The 23,845-nt window shown below is 40.8% G+C and overlaps 1 protein-coding gene across 1 annotated transcript in view; it reads right to left on the reverse strand.

Moving 5' to 3' along the window:
- Nucleotides 1-23,845, reverse strand: part of LOC124606099 (heparan sulfate 2-O-sulfotransferase pipe) — a 275,172-nt gene that overhangs the window by 16,993 nt on the left and 234,334 nt on the right. Inside the window, exons 6-8 of the mRNA XM_047138065.1 lie at nucleotides 16,575-16,731; nucleotides 5,822-5,946; nucleotides 860-1,014 (exon numbers count right to left, since the gene is read on the reverse strand). Of these exons, the coding sequence (XP_046994021.1) occupies nucleotides 860-1,014; nucleotides 5,822-5,946; nucleotides 16,575-16,731 (437 nt within the window). The remainder of the gene's footprint in view (nucleotides 1-859; nucleotides 1,015-5,821; nucleotides 5,947-16,574; nucleotides 16,732-23,845) is intronic.

The raw sequence follows: 23,845 nt of genomic DNA on the forward strand, positions 1-23,845 counted from the left end.
GATTTAACCTTCCGACAACAAGGTGGAATTTCAGGACAAATGTCACATGACCGTGTCGTTGATGACACTTAGATAAAAACCAGTTTTCTTCTTATAAATCAGGTTCATTTGGTTTACACACATAACACACACTAGCGCTGTTTTCTGTGCAAACGAAAACAGACGAGACGTATCGGATGCGTTACCACTTTGTGGTAGGTAGGTTAAGTTTTCCGTGATTTCTCTAAATGCCGGTATGGTTCATACAATAAGGCCACGGCCGACCATCTGTCCCATCCTTAAACTCGATCCGTAAGTACTTGTATTACGTTATTTCCATTGTTCTTAAATTGTAATACCAAGACATGTCTAGTATTCTTGCAAAAGTGATCTACGGATGAGTGAAAATACTGCTACTACCGCTTCTTTAGAATTTCGAAATTTGTCGCATTCCCGTATTTTCCTAACATGGTACTCGGTAACTTCTATCCCTTTCCTCGGATGAAGAAACCACTGCGTGGCAGGCACTTCCAGAATAACGGCGAGGTGATTTTCGAGGTGGAATTCTACCCGAACAGCCGGAAGTGCAGGCCTCCACAAGCAAAGTTTGCACCACGTGATCCATCGTTGGGAAAAATGTATCGCATTAGCGAGTCGATGTGAAAGACAAATACAAAGATTCTTGGTCACAGGTCGATTTTTTCGAGTTGATAAATAATAAATGACTACCGTCGCGATTGTACAGTGTTTAGCCCGGAGTGATGCAACAAAGCAGTCTACGGACTGAAGATAACAACACCCTTTGCGAATAGATTAGAGAAGGAATGGTCCAAAGTAACCTCCGCATGGCGGAGTAAGCAGATAAAGTGTGCGCGCTTACCCCAGTAGACGTCGGCGGCGCCGCGGAAGAAGCGCGGCACGTAGTGCTCGAGCACGGCCAGCGTCGTGTTGAGCTCCTCGAGCACGCCCACGACGGCGTAGTGGCGCTCCACGGCGCGCTTCGCCAGCTGCAGGGCGCCCACCGTGTTGAACGGCCTGCGCACACACACGCCGCAGTTAACGGCCTGCCAGGCGCCGCAGCAGTATTGTAAACAGCTCTCTTTCCTAGCTTTTATCCCGTCGTAAGGGGGCAAGGTCGTTTCAACCCTCTGCTTACCACAAAATCTGTATAGCGTTGCCTACCAGTCGCGCCTCTCAGACCCGTGCTGGTATACTGACATAAATTGGCATTGTTTTGACCACTTATGATGTAAATTACTTTTGAGGTATAATACTTTTAAAAGAATTTTATTTATTTAACAATATTATGAAAAGGAAAGTTGCTACTCACCATATAGCGCAGATGCTGAGTCGCAGATAGGCACAACAAAAAGATTGTCAGCAATAAAGCTTTCGACCAGTAAGGCCTTCGTCGAAGACACACACACACACACACACACACACACACACACACACACACACACACACGCAAACGAATCTCACGCACACATGACTGCAGTCTCAGCCATCTGCGGCTTCAGTTGCCTGAGACTGCAGTCACGTGTGTGTGTGTGTGTGTGTGTGTGTGTGTGTTTTCGACGAAGGCCTTACTGGTCGAAAGTTTTATTTGTGACAGTCTTTTTGTTGTGCCTATCTGCGACTCAGCATCTCCGCTATATGGTGAATAGCAACTTTCCTTTTCACAATATTGTTACATTCCATCCTGTATTTTCCACTGTTTGCTTTTAATTATTCAAAATTTACATTTTAAAAACATAATTTTTATACTTTTACTGATGGCTTTTATTCTTATTGTAAATTTGCGCAGTGTTTACAGGCAATAGCAGAATGTTTCGAGCATTCAGGGTTGGTGCACTTATAACATGTAGTTTGACTTTTTCTGTCTTTCTTCTCTACACAGTATGCGCATCTTCTCCTTTTCTTAGCTGATAGTTTCACTGCCTTTCCTGGACACGGTGCTAGTAATGAGGTCATTGATTTCTTTACCCCTGCTAGTTGCTTTCCCAAATTGATGATGAAAGTTCGACTGCTCATTTTTTTAATGGTAACCACCATTATCCAAATTAAGTATGCATTCATTACACTTACATCGGTCATGTTGAAGAAAAACGCCTCGTTTTTCCCTTCACATAGTAGCATCGCGTCTTCTGGTTGATGATGTCAATTCCCCCCTTTGTGACACCGAATGTTGTTATAACCTCAGGCTTTTTTACTTGTGATGATGACGCCGTTGGTCGTTCATGAAGAGAGTTGTAATAACTTTTTTTCCTTATGAACCTTAGGAACATAAGAGGATATCATCACATCTGGTTGAAAACCAAATAATATAGAGTATACTTCACGTCATTTAGGTGTAATAAAGTGGGCAGGCAGTTCACCCTTGTTTCCTTTGGTAGTACCGACTTGTGTCAGACCTTTTGAACACAAATGATGAGCTAAATCCAGAGATGTAAAAACAATTATCACAGGTGATATTATATCTATACTTTCAAGTTCAGTCACCATGGTTTTCGCTATATTCTCTCCAAGTCGTATGGCTCTGGTTTCTTGGTTCAAATGGCTCTGAGCACTGTGGGACTTAACTTCTGAGGTCATCAGCCCCCTAGAACTTAGAACTACTTAAAGCTAACTAACCTAAGGACAACACACACATCCATGCCCGAGACCGGATTCGAACCTGCGACCGTAGCGGTTGCACGGTTCCAGACTGTAGTGCCTAGAACCGCTCGGCCACCCCGGCCGGCTCTGGTTTATTCCTGCTTTCCCAAACACACTTTCACCTTCCAGCAGTAGCTTGTCGCACTGCCACAAATTGGCCAGAACTTTATTCCGTATCTACCAAGTTTTAATGGAATATACTGTCAAATGGACAGTGACCTCTAAAGGTCACCAACTGTTCATCCACGGTCATTCGCCATCCTGGAATGTAGGCATTCCTAAGGGTAACTTCCCACATCTCAGAAACTTCTCTAATTGTTTCAGATTTGTCACTTGACCTATGTTCACGTTGAGTTGCTGCATTGTCAAAGCGCAACACCCTCGGAATAGCATGGAAGCAGTTGCGAGACATAATTTCATTGAACAGTAGTCAGCTATTCTCAGCACTTCAAAGCTACCTGATATTTTCATTTCTTGACTTGTAAACTCCAGTCAGGACCAGAAAACCAAGAAACTTTTCCGTTTCATGAATATCTGTATCCACCCAGTCCTCGTATACGATTCGATCTTCCCTGTTTGTCCACATACTCACTTTCTCATTGAGTGGTACGCGAAAGAACAACACAAAACAAGATCCTTCATGATCACAGTTCCTAATCGAATAGCTTGTAGGTCCCTGGTATTCTTTCAGTACACTCTTTTTGCTCCGCCTTCCGGAAATTCCAGCTTGAGGAGCTGTAGCCCATATTTCATTCCCATTGCGTGAAAACAATAACTCACACTCAACAGAATTTGCGCTAAATTGTTCATCGTTAAAGGGTTCTTCATTATCACCATCTTCGTGTAGTTCTACCTCATTATTATCACTGGAAGATTCACGTTCACTAGATGGGTTTTCAGAATCAGAAGACTTCTCCAACAATTCCCTTATCTCCTCATCTGATAGTCCTCTTCTCCGCAACATTTTTCGGTTTGAGAACAGACAACCTTTATGAAATAATGCACCGGAATAAACATGTGCTTATCACAAGGAAGACTGTTGAATACTGAAAGAATAACAGCACGAGTCAACAGTGGTAAATGACGTAACAGACGCGAGGACAGACATGTGGTTGTTGAAAAATTTTTCCTAATCGCACGGGCCAGCGGGAGCCGTACGGCAGGAAACGTGTACCAACACTTTAGCACAAAGCCGCAGGTAAATTTTTATAATTTTTTTCCAAAATTATGACTAACTTGAAAATTAGGAAAAGTCACAAAATTTCATTAAAATACAATATATAGTTACTAATAGAGAAGATACTAAACATCACGGATGGACCTCTTGAGGCCCGATGGTAGGTAAAGGGTTAGTAACATTTTAAAATTATTTAATCGTTATTTACGCCCCTCCTACTGGAGGAAAGCTTTCAGCGGCCATATTTTCACGTTTCGACAGTTTGATTAAACAATCTTAAAACTTAATGCAAAATAATTTAACAGATTAAAACAGATGCTTTTGTCGCGATTATATTGGTGTGCTGTAGCATCTTTTCATGGAGAGGATGGTGTGATAGATGCTCCTGGTAGCTTTGGGTGGGGGACAGTGATGTGGGAAATGTGGGAGATGATGTTATACGAAAATGGATGTGGACCGTATATGTCGGAAGAAACTGATAGGTGGGATTAAGGCATAAGAATATGACTGGGATGGAAGAGGACAAGGAAAGACAGAGCTGGAGCCTTCATGAGTAGGGCTCGTTATAGTATGAAGGGTAAAGTTCAGGTTTTAGTTAATGATCTGCAAGACGAAGGCGACTGAAATTACACTGGAAAAGGAGAGAAAGCGTATAGAAATGAAAGGAAGGGCGGACGTATTCATACAAGTGTAGCAGCAGATCAGGTCTCCCAAGGATGGAAAAGACTTTAGGGTGTTCGGGCTGAAGTTTACTTGAGGTGTGGGAGATGCGAAGGTGTTCTAGGCGTTTGAGGTGGCATGGAAGCTTTATAAACTGGTGTAGGATACGAGTATGAGTACGTAATCGAATACAGAAAACAAGGTATTAGTTGAAAACAGTCCTGGTAGCAATTTTAGTTTTTTTATTTATCAACTATGCGTGTCACCCTATTTAGGCATCTTGAGGCTGATCTTAATCTGGTATTTCTTAGGACGATCCTTTAGACAGTGTATCTAAAGGGCGTCGTCGAGTACATCAGGCCAACATCGCCTTCGTTAACCTCGGTAAAGCTACACTGTCTAAAGGATCGTCCTGAGAAATACCAGATTAAGATCAGCCTGAAGATGCCTAAATAAGGTGAAACGCGTAGTTGATAAATAAAAAAACTAAAACTGCAACAAAGACTGTTTTCATCTAGTACTATTAAACACTGGTTTGCTGATTCATCCCACAGATGGATTGGAAGAGTTTCAGAAAGCAAGGCGTTGTAGTGAGCGATAAAACTCGGAAGGAGCCTTAGTCTGTGCTTCATAGGGGTAGGTAAGGTTGGAGCAGATGAGGGTTTCATGTGTATGGATGATGGTCGTGAGATTGAAGCCCAGTTTTTGGACATTAGCAGTTTTAGCCTATTGCAGGCTTTCTTTTGGATGATTGCTAAGTGTGGGTTCCAGATTAATTTTTGATCGAATGTTAGCCCAAAATATTTTAGAGTTTTAGTTAGCTGGATTGGACAGCTGTAGATTATCAGGAAAAATTTTCTGGGACACATTACTCAAGTGACTTTTTTCTTATAATTGTTGCTTCGGTTTTTGCGGGGTTGATGGAAATGTAACACTGGCTGCATCTAGAAGTGAAGCTGTCTAAGTGGAGTTGGGGGATTCGTTGGGATTAATAGAGGGTAGGATGGACTGCAAGGGATGGTAACGTCAAAGCTTTCACGATTTGGCAAATATGTTTTATTTTAGCTCTGTGGCCGGATCCACTTCACACATGTAAGGAAGAGGACTTGACCTAAAATTGAACCCTATAGGACTCCTTTCGTGATTTAACGCCTGTTAGCAAAATTTCATTCCTTCTAGCAATGGTTGGATTATTTAGTACAAGTTTTTACATTCTTTTTGTGAGGTGTGATTTAAACAAATAGTTTAAAATTATCAGTTCCATAAAATGTAAGATTTTCTCTTATAAATCGTGATTGACACGATGATATGTCTTGGTCAGAGACTACATTGTGGCTGTATACTCACGTGCAAGCGTCGGCGTGTCCGCAGAAGAAGAGCGACTGTCTTCGGTGGTCGCCTATGCCCTCTCGCGTCTCTCCCTCCAGATATCGGCACTCTCGGTCGCCGCGCAGCACACACGTCTCGAAGTCCTGTAATAGAAACACTGTCGATACCCACACATTTTTTCATTTCTTAGTCCTTAAACAGAGATCGGAAGTATAGTCATCACCATCACTGATGATTAGCTAACTGTGCCCTGACTTGGTTTGATTATAGACACTATCTGCTTTTCTTAACTTGGTAGCTACGGAAAATTATCGAAAGAAATCTTTCAGATTGTGTAGGTGCCTAACGTGTACTCAATAGAAAAAAAATGAAATAGCACAACGCCACAGAGGTGTGAATAATCTCAAAGATGACAGACCTGCTGCCAATTTACAGAACAGTGCCAGAGTTCGTCTGAAGAAGTAGTAGATTCAAATGGTTCAAATGGCTCTGAGCACTATGGGACCTAACATCTGAGGCCATCAGTCCCCTAGAACTTAGAACTACTTAAACCTAAGGACATCACACACACCCATGCCCGAGGCAGGATTCGAACTTGAGACCGTAGCGGTCGCGCGGTTCCAGACTGAAGCGCCTAGAACCGCTCGGCCACTCCGGCCGGCAAGAAGTAGTAGATTAGGATTTTAGTTACCCTCACATAAAGCAATTCAGATGGCGAATCTGGCAGTAAATAATACTGCCCTATCCATTTCATTTGCAATGGTATGAGGAAATGCAGAAACTTCTCTTGCTAGGGGTCAGCAGCATAACCAAATTATTCCCCGACGATGCTGTCGTGGGCCGGGACGGACGATCGCAATGAAATGCGGAAAGATTTGGAATAAATTTCTGCTTGATATTGGGAGAGCCAGACCTGACAAAACTCTACCATCTGGTGAGCAAGATGTATGAGACAGGAGAAATTCCCTCAGACTTCAAGAAGAATATAATAATTCCAATCCCAAAGAAAGCAGGTGTTGACAGATGTGAAAATTACCGAACTATCAGTTTAATAAGTCACAGCTGCAAAATATTAACGCGAATTCTTTGCAGACGAATGGAAAAACTGGTAGAAGCCGACCTCGGGGAAGATCAGTTTGGATTCCGTAGAAATGTTGGAACACGTGAGGCAATACTAACCCTACGATTTATCTTAGAAGAAAGATTAAGGAAAGGCAAACCTACGTTTCTAGCATTTGCAGACTTAGAGAAAGCTTTTGACAATGTTGATTGGAATACTCTCTTTCAAATTCTGAAGGTGGCAGGGGTAAAATACAGGGAGCGAAAGGCTATATACAATTAGTACAGAAAGCAGATGGCAGTTATAAGAGTCGAGGGGTATGAAAGGGAAGCAGTGGTTGGGAAGGGAGTGAGACAGGTTTGTAGCCTATCCCCGATGCTATTCAATCTGTATACTGAGCAAGCAGTAAAGGAAACAAAAGAAAAGTTCAGAGTAGGTATTAAAATCCATGGACAAGAAATAAAAACTTTGAGGTTCGCCGATGACATTGTAATTCTGTCGGAGACAGCAAAGAACTTGGAGGAGCAGTTGAACGGACTGGACAGTGTCTTGAAAGGAGGGTATAAGATGAACATCAACATACGCAAAACGAGGATAGTGGAATGTAGTCGAATTAAGTCCGGTGATGCTGAGGGAATTAGATTAGGAAATGAGACACTTAAAGTAGTAAAGGAGTTTTGCTATTTGGGGAGCAAAATAACTGATGATGGTTGAAGTAGATAGGATATAAAATGTAGACTGGCTATGGCAAGGAAAGGGTTTCTGAAGAAGAGAAATTTGTTAACATCGAGTATTGATTTAACTGTCAGGAAGTCGTTTCTGAAAGTATTTGTATGGAGTGTAGCCATGTATGGAAGTGAAACGTGGACGATAAATAGTTTGGACAAGAAGAGAATAGAAGCTTTCGAAATGTGGTGCTACAGAAGAATGCTGAAGATTAGATGGATAGATCACATAACTAATGAGGAGGTATTGAATATAATTGGGGAGAAGGGGAGTTCGTGGCACAACTTGACTAGAAGAAGGGATCGGTTGGTAGGACATGTTCTGAGGCATCAAGGGATCACCAATTTAGTACTGGAGGGCAGCGTGGAGGGTAAAAATCGTAGAGGGCGACCAAGAGATGAATACACTAAGCAGTTTCAGAAGGATGTAGGTTGCAGTAGGTACTGGGAGATGAAGAAGCTTGCACAGGATAGAGTAGCATGGAGAGCTGCATCAAACCAGTCTTAGGACTGAAGACCACAACAACAACAAACATAATGACTGGAAGTTCTCTCTCAATTCTGATAAATCCAGGGTAATGCCTAAACGAAAGAGAAAAAATTTGATACGATCCGATTACAAAGTTGATGTAATTTAATGATTATAAAGAATCCGCCTTGATTGCAAACTGAAACCGGATGCTCACCTAGGTTTCGGCACGGATAACCACGCCTTTTTCGGAACATACAAAACTACAAACTGTCTAAAGAGGCATGGTCCAGCATTAGTACAGAACGGCCAAAAGGGCTAAAGACTCGCGTAAAATAATAACAAAACTGTATCGTTATAGATACCACTGAAGATGCCTTAAAGTAGTAAACTGTTTAGTCACTTCTACTGAGTCGATCGATTTTTATGAAAATTTTCCGTTCAAATGGCAGTTCAAAGTCGAAAACAGGCGGACACTAATACGCTACGACCAATAGTTCCTTGCAAGTGCGAACAACCTTTTTTATTTAGTATTAGACTACGTACAAAGGTCTTTTAAACGTCCTGTATTCCTACCGGAGATAGTACTAGAGGAAAAAAGGGCCTGTAAACTCACGTCTGGAAACAAATACCTGTTGACGTATGGACCAGTCCCTCATATGATAGATGTTACTTGACGCTACATGAGGTGCTCAATTTGATTAGCACTCATTCACATACGTCCTTCAGCCTTCCTCAAAGAATTCTGAAATCACGCGAATAAATCTTGCTGCATGAGGTGTTGGTCATTGCATGCGACATACGCTCGTGTAATGTGTCTACGTTACACAAATGCCTTTACGTGCCTCCATATCCAGAAATCTGAACGATTCCAGTCAGATGAGCGGGGAGGGCACGCTACTTGGCCACCTCTATCTTAACCATCGCTCATTAAACGTTTGTATTCAACACTATCGTATGACACGTAGAAAGTCGAGTGGTGCCCATTTGCGCATAGACCACATCTGGTGTCTTTCTGCAAGGGTAACATTCTCCAATACACGAAAAATTGGCGCCCATAAATTGAAAGTAAACGATACCAGTTGATTTGTTTGGTATCATTTATGGTCCACAATTGCTGTTCACGTACTGTTATTAAACCGAATTTGATGTCTTGTTTTCATGAGCGCTGGAGAATTTTCATGCTCCCAAACGTCGTTATTGTGGTAATTTACTATCGTATTCTGTGTGAATCTTGTCTCATCCCTAAATAACATGGAAGCTGTGAAGTGCGGATGTTCAGCACACCGTCTTAAAGCGTTGACAGAAGTGTAGTACAGCGCGGTAATCTGGAGGAACTTGCTGTTCGTCCAAAGCTGATCACGCAAGAGCGTTGTTTATCCCTTCAGCAGCTCCAATATTATAGGGGTTGTAATGTTTCAGTTTTTAAATACTATGAATGGACCTACAATGGGTAACACAATTAAAGTGTCACATTTGAAACCCCATAATTGTCTCCATTGTGACACAGAAGCTCGAAATTTAGCTCAAAGGTGACTACAAATTTCCAGTGTAATGGTGAAGAAGCGTGGCGCCCTGCGACGCCACACCGTGGCTCGGTGATGCTTCATGCGAAAAAGATGTCAGACCCAGAACTTCATGTCATTGGTAAGGTGGCATCAAATTTCACACTACGGGAAGATTGTCATCCTCTCTCTTACCCACTTTTCACTCTTCTTTTGACGCCTCTGCGTTGGAGGACAGAAACGGGACGCCCAGCATTGAAATGATACGGTTTTCTTGTGGGTGAACGGGGGTAACATTTCAGATACACCACCGCTCAGAGACACGCAGAGGCCTCGAGAGGTGACATAAATGGCGTTAATGAAACCACCCCATCCCTTAGGGCGTTGATTTCCACACATTTCGTGGTCGAAAACAACGGTTTGCAGTGCGACGAGCAACAAGACGATGTTTTGAGATCGTTCGACATTGCTGCCAATTCCCAGGCGATTCAACCCATCTCTACGGACATCGTGGGACTGCAACACCGATGACTGGGTGTTGTGTGGTGTCCTTAGGTTAATTGGGTTTAAGTAGTTCTAAGTTCTAGGGGACTGATGACCATAGCTGTAAAGTCCCATAGTCTGAGAGCCATTTGAACCATTTTTGAACTGCAACACCATTGAACATGATCTGATTCCTTTGAAGTGAAGCATGACCGCAGTTTTTCTCTGGTTTACAGGTGGATCACAACTAGGGACCTTTCGAAACCATTCCACGTCGGTTGAAACTGATGCGAAGCAGAAAGGGGAGTTTATGCTTTGACAGCTCTCCTGCGACGTTATCAAAAGGGAGAAGGGGGGCGGGGCGACAACATTGACACGTGCATGAAAAAATGGGAAAGGGTCCCACTAAGACTCTGCTCTGTTCGGCAAAACCCTCGATGTCACCCGCACAACTTTGTTGAGCATTTTAAAAATGTACCTGCACAGCGACTTCGACATCCATTCGGCTGTGTGGCACTCCGCGGCTGCTGTAGCGCCTGAAGGTAGGCAATCTCTTCGCCACGACAAGATTCCGCATGCCAGCAAGCAAGTTGTAGGTACCTTTGAGCCACATTTCAAACTTTTGCGTCACATTGGTGGGGGGATAGTTACAGGGTTTCAAAAACTGACTCTCTAACTGGGTTGCGCAGTGCAGCTTAAATAGTCACATACGTCGATGACGTCTTTCATTCCGATCTGCTACCGTATAGTATTTACTATTCCTACGTTTTTGCCACGAAAATTCACTTTCTCTTGTCTTACACCTATAAGACTAATTGTCTGCACTAACTTGCCAATTTACTTGCTTCAGCATCATCTCGTCACAACAAGCGTTCTCTCATATCTGGCATGCGTTCTGTATGACGTCAACCGCTATTCCTTGTCCTTGCTGCGATTCATTCCAGCTTGTAAATGTAGGTGGGACAGCCTACTGAACATTTTTTTAATGTAATCCGGCCCTGAGGATGTCATTCGATGTGTATAACACGAAATATGTCGTTGGCTAAGCCATAACAGAATGCCGTGTTGTTCATATTGCACGGAATCACTAACCTTGCCCTGACACCAGTGTAGCTGCTAAATAATGAGGTGACTGATGTAGGACACAGTTGGAAGTGCAATGTCTGTTAATAGCACCAAAGTAAAAGACGAGATACAGAGACAAACACAACCAATAATAAACCGGCAATGAACGTCAAAAGAGAAACAAGCTAAACGACAGAGTAATCACCGTTTCGCCATTCTTCGTCCTAGCTTACACGACCGTACTGGTACGAATTTTATTTTTTGACGCCGAGTTAGGCCCATGCTTCGCTCTGAACCAGCGTGCAACGTTTTTACAAGTTCTACACATTCTGTTCCTTTTCTTTCTGTTGCCACTCTGCGACATCAACCAAAAATTATTCAGATAATTGCATTTCATTTACCATTCACTGAAGTGTGTTCAGGATGGAAAGCGTTATGTAAAACAACCCATATCCGAAAAAGTACACTATCACACAAAGAAATTGAAGCACGAAAATGATATGGACGGACTTTTCCTGTCAGAGAGATCATAGTTTGTAGTAACTGACGGAAAGTCATAGAGCAAAGTAGAAGTGATTTCTGGCGTTTCGAAAAGTAGTTATACAAAGGAAGAAACGATCATCATAATAAAATAAGGGAAATCATAGCTCGCATGGAAAGACATAGATGTTCTTTTTTTCCGCGCTCTGTTTGAGAGTGGAATAAGAGAGAACTATTGTGAAGGTGGTTCGTTGAAACCTCTGCCAGGCAATCAAGTGTGATTTGCAGAGTATCCATGTAGATGTAGACGTAGGTCAACGTAACTTCGCACATGTACAAACCACTGGCGGATATGTAAATGATTGGAGTCACAGTTGGATAGAAATACCACCGGAGTTTATTAGTGTTGTTTGTAGTTAGTGGGTTACCAGATCTGGTGAAGTATATAAAGAATACGAACAGCGTCAGACCTTAAGTGATCCATACGAGTGATATGGAGGTACTGTATTGTATTGTATTGTATGTTAATCGGGGTCCTAGAAATGACTGAGAGGCTCCGTCCCCACCGCAGCCGCAGTGGTCCAAAACACCACGACGACTACCGCAGTCCGCTTCACCCCTCCGCCGCTCCACACCGAACCACTCTTTCAGGGTTATTGTGCGGTTCGGCCCCTGGTGGACCCCCCCCCCCCCCTTGACTTTCCTTTCGTCAGTTCCTCACATAAAAAACTTAATAAACCACTGTTTCCGAATTCCCTTGCAATTGTGTCTGTTAGTGGGCTGAGACATTGTAAACTCCGCTGTGTCTTGGCAAAAGAAGCAAATTTTGACATAGCAGTCAGAGAAATGCGTAGGTTTTATTCAAAATTCGCCACTCATGACGCTTCTCTGTAAGTTACAAATGGTTAAAAACCGGGAGAAAACGAATTGCTGCATTTTCGGCGGAATTTTTTTTTAGATACTAACGAAAGCAGAGGTGACAGTAGACAATTTTGAATGATCACCGTGCAAGTGTGAGCTTGGAAGGGCCACATATTTACAAAAGATATGAACGTAAGCTTCAGTTTAGAACAGCACTTCCCTCCAGCGCTCAGTGTTTCCCCTACAGCGCTCTAGCGACCCCCCACCACTACCATTCTCCCCACACTTCCCCACCCGAACGCGCATCTAACGTCCATGGTATTTTGCGCGCACTACACTGCTGGTGTCATACTGTGGGGAGTGATTGGGGATGATTTAATGTCACGACTGGTAGTGATGGACGCAACTCAGATCACAAAAGTATGTCACGAAACTCCTGCATCCGCGTTTCTTACCTCCCATGCGGCCGTACCGTTGTGCCATTTCTCACCAGGACGATGCTCGTCCACAGATGGTTCGTCTCTCTGTGTAGTGTCTGTGTGACGCTGAGGTACTCTGGTGGCCAGCAAGAGCACCAGATATGTCCCCAATAAAGCATGAATGGGACTAGCTCTGATGTCAACGCCATCCTAGTGCCAATATTCGGGATATCCAGGACCGGCTACAAGAGTTATGGACCAGCTTGCATCAGGAGAAGATACAATGGCTTATTGTTACCCTTCCCAACTGAAACAGTGCATGCATCCAGGCCAGAGGGGATGCAGCTGTATACTGATAAATAGGCTCACAGTGCCAAGTTATTTGACTCAATTTTGTAATTACTGAAAGAACATCTTATTTCCTCTCAGCCTATATAGTTTTATTTCGTTTCCTCCTCCCCTTCTGGATGCTTCGCTTCTTTTGTCAGATAGTGTATTTCTGAATGTAAGTTTGTAGAACTTTTTTCTAATTGGGACTAGTGCTGCAAGAGAGTAGGATACTTTTTGTTGAACACCTTATATAAAGGAGTGTTTCATAATTCATGTTACACACTTCTAGAGGCTGTAGAGGGGACTTAGTAGATAAAGTTATACATAGGAATCCATGTCCGGCAATGTCATCCAACGATTCTACAGAGCGCATATATATATATATATATATATATAAGATTCCGTGACGATATTACAGACTTTCCAGGATGATGGAGAAGGATAACTGTATCAATTTGAGATAAGGGTCCCTGCACCAGAAATGAACGAGTCGGAAGTTATGAGCAAAAACCGTTCTGATACCTCTAATATAGGCAACTTTCAGAGATGGTAGTGTTGACCAAAACAAGGAAAAATGTCCAGTAAATGTGGACTCTAAAATGCATACCTGGGGAGCTATGAACACTTGTTCATCTTCGCTACTGTGAAATATCTCCTCTATTGAACAAGTGCTCATTTCTCCTCAGGTACGCAGTTTAGAGCCTTTGTTTACTGCACATATTTTCTCGTTTTCGCACATTCTAACACCTCGAAAGTTTCCTTCCGTGCAATCTTAGCAACAACGGTACCAGTACATGTATTCCACTGTCAGAGGTATCGAAACGGTTATCGCTTATAACTTGCGACTCACTCGTTTCCGGTACAAGGACGCTTATCTCAAATTGATACAGTTATCCTTCTTCATCATCGTAGAAAGTTTGTAACACCATCACGAAATCACCCTGAATATACATGCATTCAGAGGTGCCTTCGCCTGTAATTTTGACGCACTGTAACGACGTTAGATGACGTTTCCGGACATGGGTTCCTATGTAAAACTTTATCTATTAAGTCCTCTCTACAAACTCTAGAAGTGTGTAACATGAATTGTGAAACACCCTGTGTACTAATAATTGTCAAACAAAGCTTTATTTATTTATTTATTTATTTATTTATGCATTTATTTTACCTGGCAAGATTAGGGCCTTCAGGCCCTCTCTTACACCTAACCAGGCATACTCAGTTTCAACAAATTTCAGTGTCTACAGAAAATTAGGACATATAACATGTTATACAGTATTAATGTTAAAGAAAAAAATAGAGATTATAAAAGTAGTACAATGATAATTATAACAATCAAAAAATAATTATAACAATCAAGAATAATAAAAATAATAATAATAATGATGATAATAATAATAATAATAATGACTATGTATATGAAAGTAAACATATTTTTCTTTTATGAGTGTCAGTCCTATTGCTAGTTGGGAATTTACTCGTTATATTCTTGCAGCTTGTGAGTTATTCTCATCAAGCAGAGACATAAGACGATGGAATGGGGTGAAAGAGATATAGAAGAGGTAGATAGGTTAGAGGAAGAGAAATAGAATGGTAAAATTCGAAGCTATGATGGAGAGGAGAAAGAAAAAGATGAGGGGGGGCACAACAATGGTGGCTATACCGTCCCTAATATGTAAGTCTTAAGTTCCCTCTTGAATGTTGAGTGGTTTTGGATAAGACGCAGATCACAGGGGAGCGCGTTCCATAGTCGTATGGCTGAGATGGAGAATGACACGGAGAAAGATTTTGTGTTATGTAAAGGTACAGCCAAGATGCTAGACGTATCCGATCTGGTATTGCGGTTGTGGAATGATGATAGGTGTTTAATGTGAGAAGATAAGTATTGGGGGCACCAGTGGCTAAGAAATCGATGAAGTAAGCACATCGTGTGGAGATCGCGTGCCTTATGTGGGCGTATCCAACCTAGCTGGGAGTATGAAGGACTGATATGATCATACAACCGTATGTTGCATACGTATCTAACACAAGCATTCATCACTAGCTCGAGGCATCTCGAATTTTCATTATTTGTGCCATGTTGAACTACATCACAGTAGTAAAGATTAGGCAAGACTAGTGTTTGGACTAATTTTTGTTTAACATGGGTTGGAAATATTTTTCTAAATTTTTGAATTGCATGTAGGGAGGAGAGCGATTTCCGGCAAGCTGTGACTGTTTGTTCTTCCCAGTTTAGGTGTTCATCCAAGATTATTCCAAGGTCTTTTACTGTTTTTTGGTATGGTAGTTGGGTACCATTGAGGAGTATTTGAGGGACTGTTTCGCGAAAGTATCGACTGATTAACTTTGGATGAGATATAAGTATGACCTGGGATTTCTTGGGGTTTAGTTTCAGACCTAGGTTCTGTGCCCATCGAGAAACAGAGCAAAGATCTGCGTTCATACTCGCTACTGCGTCAGCAATGTTCTTGGGGCTTGCACTTATGTACAGTTGGATGTCGTCGGCATATAGATGGTAGTTGCAGGAGTGAATCACTGAAGAAATATCATTAATGTACAGTGAGAAGAGTAATGGACCAAGGACGGAGCCTTGGGGAACTCCAGAGCGCACGTTTTTCCATGATGACTTTTCCGACCCACAAATGACTTGTTGCCTTCTGTTTTTGAGGTAGCTGTCGAACCAGTGTATTGCGCTGTTTGAGAAATTCAGCTGCTTCATTTTAATTAGTAATATATCAAAGTCAACTGTATCAAAAGCCTTGCTAAAGTCAAGCAGTGTTAGGATGGTAGCTTCACGTCTGTCCATAGCATGTTTAATGTCATCAGTTACTTTGATTAATGCAGTTGCTGTACTATGGTGCTTTCGAAAGCCTGACTGATATTTGTCGTGGATGTTATGAGTTTTGAGGTAATCCGTCAGCTGTTCATGGACGATGTGTTCTAGGGCTTTAGATATTGCAGGAAGTATGCTGATCGGCCTGTAGTCACCTGGCGACTTAGGGTTGTCAGTCTTGGGTATAGGTTGAATTAAGCTTTGCTTCCACTCAGTAGGATATGTACTACTGACAAGAGACAGGTTGAAGATGTCTGTGATAACTGGGGTAATAGTGTTTACGACGTTCTTAATCATGCCAATGCTCACTCCATCATTTCCTACTGCCTCGGAAGAGATTCTCATAATTGCCTTGTGTACTCGTGGAATCGTAACCTACACTAAGCGAATGACCATTTATTGGACCTCCAGAATACGTGTTACACTCGGTCGCGCAGGTAGACGTATTAAAAAAAATAGAAATGTATATTTTTCTATTCGATAACCAGCGACCACTTTTGGTGTGTTTGTAAGCCACATGTGAGACAGAGAGGCATGTTACCTTCTTGAGCCAGCGCGGGTCCGGCAGTGGGATGTCAGGGAATGCCTGCTTGCGCTCCACGTAGTACCAGGGCGCACGCACGTAGTAGTACCACGAGATGACGCGCTCCACCGGGTCACGGACCAGGTTTACGTAGATGGGCTCTGGCAGGCCGTACCTTGTGGGCAAAAGGCACACGCAAATCAACAGTACGCCAACTGAAATACCTAAACAAAATAAAAGCACGTGGGCTTGTGTGTGTTTGTGTGTGTGTGTGTGTGTGTGTGTGCGTGCGTGTGTGTGTGTGTGTGTGTGTGTGTGTGTGTGTGTGTGTGTGTGTGTGTCTGCGTGTGTGTGTGTCTGCGTGTGTGTGTGTCACAATATTTTGCTTGTCCACACTTCTAAGTACATCATCAAAACAATTTTACGTCTTTCAGTATGTATTAAATATGGATTACAGACGGCTCTTTTGGTCAGATCAGTTATTTCAAATTATTGTAACTGACTGGAAATTATTTACTTATCCCTAAATAATATCTGCCCTCCCTGCACCGTAAATATTCTTATTGAAGAGGTAAAAATCCAATAATAAGTTCGCGTAAAGATTGCCTGAGGTCAGACATTAGACTGTTCCCACAAAGAATGAACATTTCGTAATTTGAGAATGGAATGTATCTTTCTACAACTCACTATCCTAGTTTATTCACAAAAAATGCACTTAGGCTCACTTCATAGCAAATACAGTAAAATATCTGTTATTATATCTTTCTTTTAATGAATAGCTCATAATTTCGCCAGGTTAGCGTAAAGCTGAAAATCTGGTCATTGATTTTCTTTTAAGAAAAGGAATTAAGTTGAACAAATATCAAATAATTGCTCGTGACAGTTGATAAGTAATAGAAAACCCATTTACCATTTCAAAGAAGGAATCTGTCCCTAAATTAACGGTCTTTGTTCCAAATGCAACAAACAGCGTCTGATTTCACAGACTGCTCAAAAACACATTACTTATTTCTGCTTCATCATTTACATGTACTCGAATTTTTTCTCACAATATACAAAACATAATAATTATTCCACCTTATGGCTAACTGAAACTTCCTGGCAGATTAAAACTGTGTGCCGGACCGAGACTCGAACTCGGGACCTTTGCCTTTCGCGGGCAAGTGCTCTTATGGCTAACTGTTAACAAAATGGACAGAAAAGCATACAAACTATTCCCTAGCATGATATCAACTTACTTTAGTGTGGGTCTCGAGGGAAGAAAAAGAACGACATACAGAATGTCGACTTTTAAATATTATTTTATACAAAACTTAGTTTACGTGTTTTTGCAGTGAATTGAAGTTGATAACTTTACCAACATGTACAATGAGTTACAATACTGATAGTCTTTGCCTTTCACATTGTGGATAATTTTAAAATTTCATAGAGCAATATACTTAGCTCATAATTTCAGAGACTGTTGTCTGTCTAGTTACATACTGCCTAGACATCTGGAGACTAGGAAGTTTGAATAGTTCTTCCACTAGAGTCTATCGTCGTCACCTTCACTTATGTTTTCGATAGTCATACACTGTAAGAAAATGGACGAAAAATACCATCGCGTTAGTATTAGTCTCTATCTTCCGTTCCACTGCTTTTAGGATTCTGATATCTACTGCAAATCATAATTCCCTGTGATTTACATATTTTTATGATCGATTGGCATCAGTTTGGAACAACGAGAATGCAGACTTGCAAGGTAGGCAGATATGAAAAGAGAAATACCATCTTTCAAAGCGAAACGTAATCTTACATGTTCTATTTGCCAGACTTCTCCCCGTTCTCTAAGTGATGCCGATATGAAGAGCAGACTGCTTACCTTCGTTAAGGCACCAACTACTTGAAATTTGTGTCGAGAACCGTATTTAAGTCGCGAGGTTCTGAAATTTGAAGGATCCAGGGGAAAGTCTTCGAAAGTGGCTCAGACTGTAGAAAAAGAGAAAATGCAAGGCCTAGGGGTTTTTGGAAAAATGAGATGAGGTACGCTACGTGAATTAGCGATATGTATTTAATTTGTTTTTAAAAGGAAATTAACAGAAAAGAGCACAATGTCCAGAATGTGACGAATGAACGCACGGGAACTAATCCAACACACCGACTCCGGAGAAACTCCCCACCAAACATTCACTCTTATTGTGCTGTCATGTATTCTGAGTCGCCTACGTGCTACTATACTACTAAAGAAACGTCTATAAAGTAAAGTACGTTAAATTTTAGTTACATTGCTAAAGCAAGAAGAGCAATAATCGCAGGACGAATACTATATATATTAATATTCAGTAGTATAGATAGTGCGTAACTGTGTGACATTGCTTCTACTTGAAACTGACAGAAGCTAAAATTCCCAAAAAATTTGTTACAAAAATTACTGACGCAATAAAGAGGGAACAGTAAAAATAATAATAACTCTTCGACAGATTTTTTATGTCTTCGTAAATTTATTCAAATGAGGTTTTTACATTTCAGTATTCACAAGGGAAGGGAATGTCACCACACTGATAAGCATTAGTTCTTATATTTAAATTAAGGAATGTGTGAAAATGAAATTAATGAATCACATATTTCACAGTATCTGTGTGTCCAGCAATTGTCCACTAGTACTTCCAGCCTTCCTTCTCATTTAAATCTTTTCGCACTGGCAGCAATGTCCTTATAGCACCTCGCGTTTTGTTCATCGTTGAGTGCTTAAAATCTTTGGCCATGGCTAAAAGTAAATCTTCAGAGACATCCAAGCTTCAAGTTTGTGGCTGTACGTGGGCAGATCATGTACGAGCACGTGTAATTGGGCGCTTCGTTGTTTTCGGAAAATTCTGGATAAACATTCTTAAAACTAATCCACTCCTTGTCAGTTTGAAGAACGTCACAGAACTAATTATCCTGTAAAATTATCCTAAACTGTATGCCAAACAAGATGACGTCTTTCAGTTTTGTGTGACTTAACACAGGAAATTTTGATGTCATATACTTGAAACCTTCAGTTTCTTGTGTTAATCGTTTGAAAAAGTTTTTCATTGGTTCATTATTAGATGAGTCGGAGGAAGTAAACCGACCATACTAAGGTTCTGACACAGATATCTAACTTCTGGGACTGTGTCATTAAAAAATCTATCCAGACTCAAGTAAGGGTACCGCTGGTCGATTGTGATAACAGATACACCCTTAGTAAGGCTTTGGGACCCGCCATGAGGAAGGTAATATCACCCGACGAACTGATTTCGGGTGTAGGCGCAGGAACAGAAGAGGTGCCACCAAAACGCGAGCCTAGGACGGAGTAATGTGTCGGTGGAAGGAGTCAGAGATGAGATGCTGGGCGCCAATGTCTGATACAACGGAAGATAGCTGTGAGGAAGGGTGAGGAGGGAGAGGAGAGATAAAATAGTCAGCCCCCAAGCGATCACTTCATCTGTGCGCCTGACGACGATAACGTGGTCGCTTGCCGAAATACTTTGAGCTATTTCGTCATGAAGTACGGTGGGAGAAGCTCAATAATCACATCCGAAGTAAAATGTGTTTAGAACAGATCATTTCTTCACTTTGTACATTTTTTGTTAAACGCTGGAGTGTCTACTTAATGCCAGATTTTTATGTAACTAAACTCACAAACTCTTTTCTCCCATTCACTCATAACAATATTTGAGGTAACCCTAGTGCAATCGTGACACAAAAGATGTGCTTCTGCGATCATCAGTAAAGGTTGTTTGGTGTACATAGTGTTCAACGAGAAAATTTTTGTCTCAGCAGCTACTGTAACCGTAACTGTTACTTGTTTACAGAGAGAGTGCAACAATGTTGAAACATTTAACCAAGAACATATATCAGGTTAAACGGACTGAAGTGAAAATATAAACGTAGCTATTCTACTGAATAAAAGCTCCTAATGGATGGTTCTAACAGCTCACTAATGCACCCAAATTACATGTTGTAGCGAAACGGAATTAAAATGAAGCATTAAAGAATGAGAAATACTATGTAAACTTTCTTATTTACTGTGGATTACTCGTGATCGAGTAGATCGTTGCTACTACACCACAAAAAAAAAATAATTGTTAGCATATTGTGGTTGTAATAGTACATTAGAAAGAAGGCAATAGTTTTAACCCGTCTTTACAGCAGGCATTCGTTTTAACTGAAGAGCTATGCAAGTTAGTACCGCGTTATTTATTACATCCAGAGATTTGTAAATTGTATGTCACTCTTTTTAAAATTGGGTTTTCTACAGACAAGGATAAAAAGAACGAGCCAATCTACGTTGTGAGGCGCAGATCTCTTACAACTCTTCAACTAAATCTGTGAGTTCTCAACCCAGAAAGTATAACATTAAGATGACTTTAAAAAATAAATTATCCTTTCTTAGTATGATTTTACTTTATTTACTTAGGCGACTCTCTCTTATACTGTTTTCGTAAATGATAACGTAGCTTTTTTGTGTTATCTTTGCTACTCTGTTCTCCCGTTGTTTGTTTAATAATGATAACGTAACTTTTTTGTTCTATCTTTGCTACTCTGTTCTCTCGTTGTTTGATTTTATTTGCAGTGTCAGCCGTATTGTAAAATGAATTACATCCGCAGTTAACTACAATTTTCTTACACTTGACTATTCAAAGATTGTGATCATTGCATTAGAAATTGTTCGGCTGAGGTTAAATTTTCTCTACGCAGTACGTATTTTAATCGATGAGGGTCTATTTCTTAATTTATTTCCTTTACAAATCACTTTTTTCAATGTCGTGCCTCTGAATAATTTTTCTATACCATTGGCCCACAATTCTTAATTACAAATAAGATCAATCTGATAACTAAACGTATTTCCTTCTATCGTTGTTTTGTCATTAACTGCTTTTATACGTCTGATTGGCCGCGTTCCGTTTCTCTTACGCCTTCCTTTTAGGCAGCCGTTGACACACGAGAGCGGCACTGGCTATCATTGCGCTGTACAGCAGGGGCTCTCAATGACACCGCAGACATCTAGTGTAACATTTCTACATACTTTACAATACGGTGCTACACCGAAATTACAATTACTTTTCGAAATATTATTCAAAATTATTTTAAAAGTGGATAAACTTATCATAATATTATTGTGTTATATTGGAAAGACTCACAGGTAATTTATGACATGTAAAAGAAACTACAGAAGTCTGATCGAAAATTACAATAAAGTAAAAGATATATAAAGTTCACTTTCTTTGGTGGCACTGCGGTTAGGACGCTGGACTCGCATTCGGGAGGATTGGGAGTCAACTTGAGACTGAGTAAGCAGTGTTAAATTTTTCCTGCGTTCCCTGAAGCGATTAACGCGAGGATGGTTATTTTGAGAAAGTATTGAGTCGATTTTCGCCTCCAGTCCGAGCTGGTGTAATGTGGTCATTGTTGTGGTTCCTTAAAATCTAATCTAACTTCATTTCCTTTCGTGTTTTTCTGTCGGTGATCATGGCAGAGGTTCTGACATTGGAAGAACGTATCGTCCACAACATAACAGCAGAGATTTCACAGTTTGTTTGCGAAAAAATGAAATCTAGGAGAAAAGGAACAGAAAAATGCATACCTTTAATTATTTTTCTTCCTTTCTTGTTATTCAGGCAATATTCAGTATTCCAGACAATATAGTATACATTTGAATGAAGGCACATTGTCAAGCGATTACATGTGAAGATGCAGTATTTTGGGACAGTTTTTTAGTGACAACAGTCTCGATTGGAAAACGCCGATTGAAGAAACCCATAAAAAGTTTTAGTGTAATATCTCAGTTTGTTTATACATTTTGTCTGTACTTTCTAGTCACAGTCTCAGTACAGGTACTTCACCTAACATCCGAAACGTCAGTATAAATTTGAAAACTGAATAAATCACGGAATAATGTACATAGAGTGGTACAAATTGACACACATGCTTGGAATGACATGGGGTTTTATTAGAACCAAAAAAATACAAACGTTCAAAAAATGTTCGACAGATGGCGCTTCATCTGATCAGAATAGCGATAATTAGCATAACAAAGTAAGACAAAGCAAAGATGATGTTCTTTACAGGAAATGCTCAATATGTCCACCATCATTCCTCAACAATAGCTGTAGCCGAGGAATAATGTTGTGAACAGCACTGTAAAGCATGTCCGGAGTTATGGTGAGGCATTGGCGTCGGATGTTATCTCTCAGCATCCCTAGAGATGTCGGTCGATCACGATACACTTGCGACTTCAGGTAACCCCAAAGCCAATAATCGCACGGACTGAGGTCTGCGGACCTGGGAGGCTAAGCATGACGAAAGTGGCGGCTGAGCACACGATCATCACCAAACGACGCGCAAGAGATCTTTCACGCGTCTAGCAATATGGGGTGGTTTTTTTTGTTCTACTAAAACCCCATGACATTCCAAGCATGTCTGTCAATTTTTACCTCTCTATCTACATTATTCCGGGTTTTATTAAGTTTTCAAATTTATACTGACTTTTTGATTACCCGGTACATTCTTAGCTGTTCTGTAATTTTTCTCTATCTTGCTACTTCTGCAGACAAAATTTGTCATTGCATTCTTCAGAAATGGCACGTTACTAAATATTCCCGATTTTATCTATTTCTGTATAATATTTTCTTCTTTTATGTTATTCAAAATACTTTATCATTGCTATAAAATTTTAGCATTTGTGATTACTGAGGCTGAATCCTTTCTTCAACTATTCACCGTAGTTACTTATGAAACTATGTATCTTCAGCAAACCGCTTTGTTCGTCCATCGAATCACTTGACACGTTCCAGTTGTTAGTCTACTTTACTATTATTATTATTATTTTCGATTATTCCCATTTAAGAGAGCGTTTGAACTTGAATTCCTTTATGATGATTGTTTATGTTTTATCTGAGCCCAAATTTTCTTCATGTGTTCACTGTGTTGTTTCTTTCGCTCCGCTGTCCATTTGCATCCTGGTCTCTTCTGTGTTGTGGTGTCAAATTTATGTTTTTTGATGATGTTCCTGAATTCAGTTCTATTTTCTGCATCATTTACTGTTATGTGTGCTTGTCTGAGGTCCTCTTCAACTTCTTTTATCCATTTTGTTTTTCCCCTGCCTGAGTTGATGACTTTAAGAATTCGCTTTGAAATTCTGTTTTCATTCATCCTGTGGATATGTCCGTAGAACTGCATTCTTCTTTTCCTTATTGTATCCGTAATCTTGTCTGTGTATTTATATAATTCTGATGTTGGTCTCATCTTCCAGATTCCTTGCTCTTGTATCGGGCCAAAAATTTTCC

The sequence above is a fragment of the Schistocerca americana genome, chromosome 3 (assembly GCF_021461395.2).
Source record: "Schistocerca americana isolate TAMUIC-IGC-003095 chromosome 3, iqSchAmer2.1, whole genome shotgun sequence".
Lineage (NCBI taxonomy): Eukaryota > Metazoa > Arthropoda > Insecta > Orthoptera > Acrididae > Schistocerca > Schistocerca americana.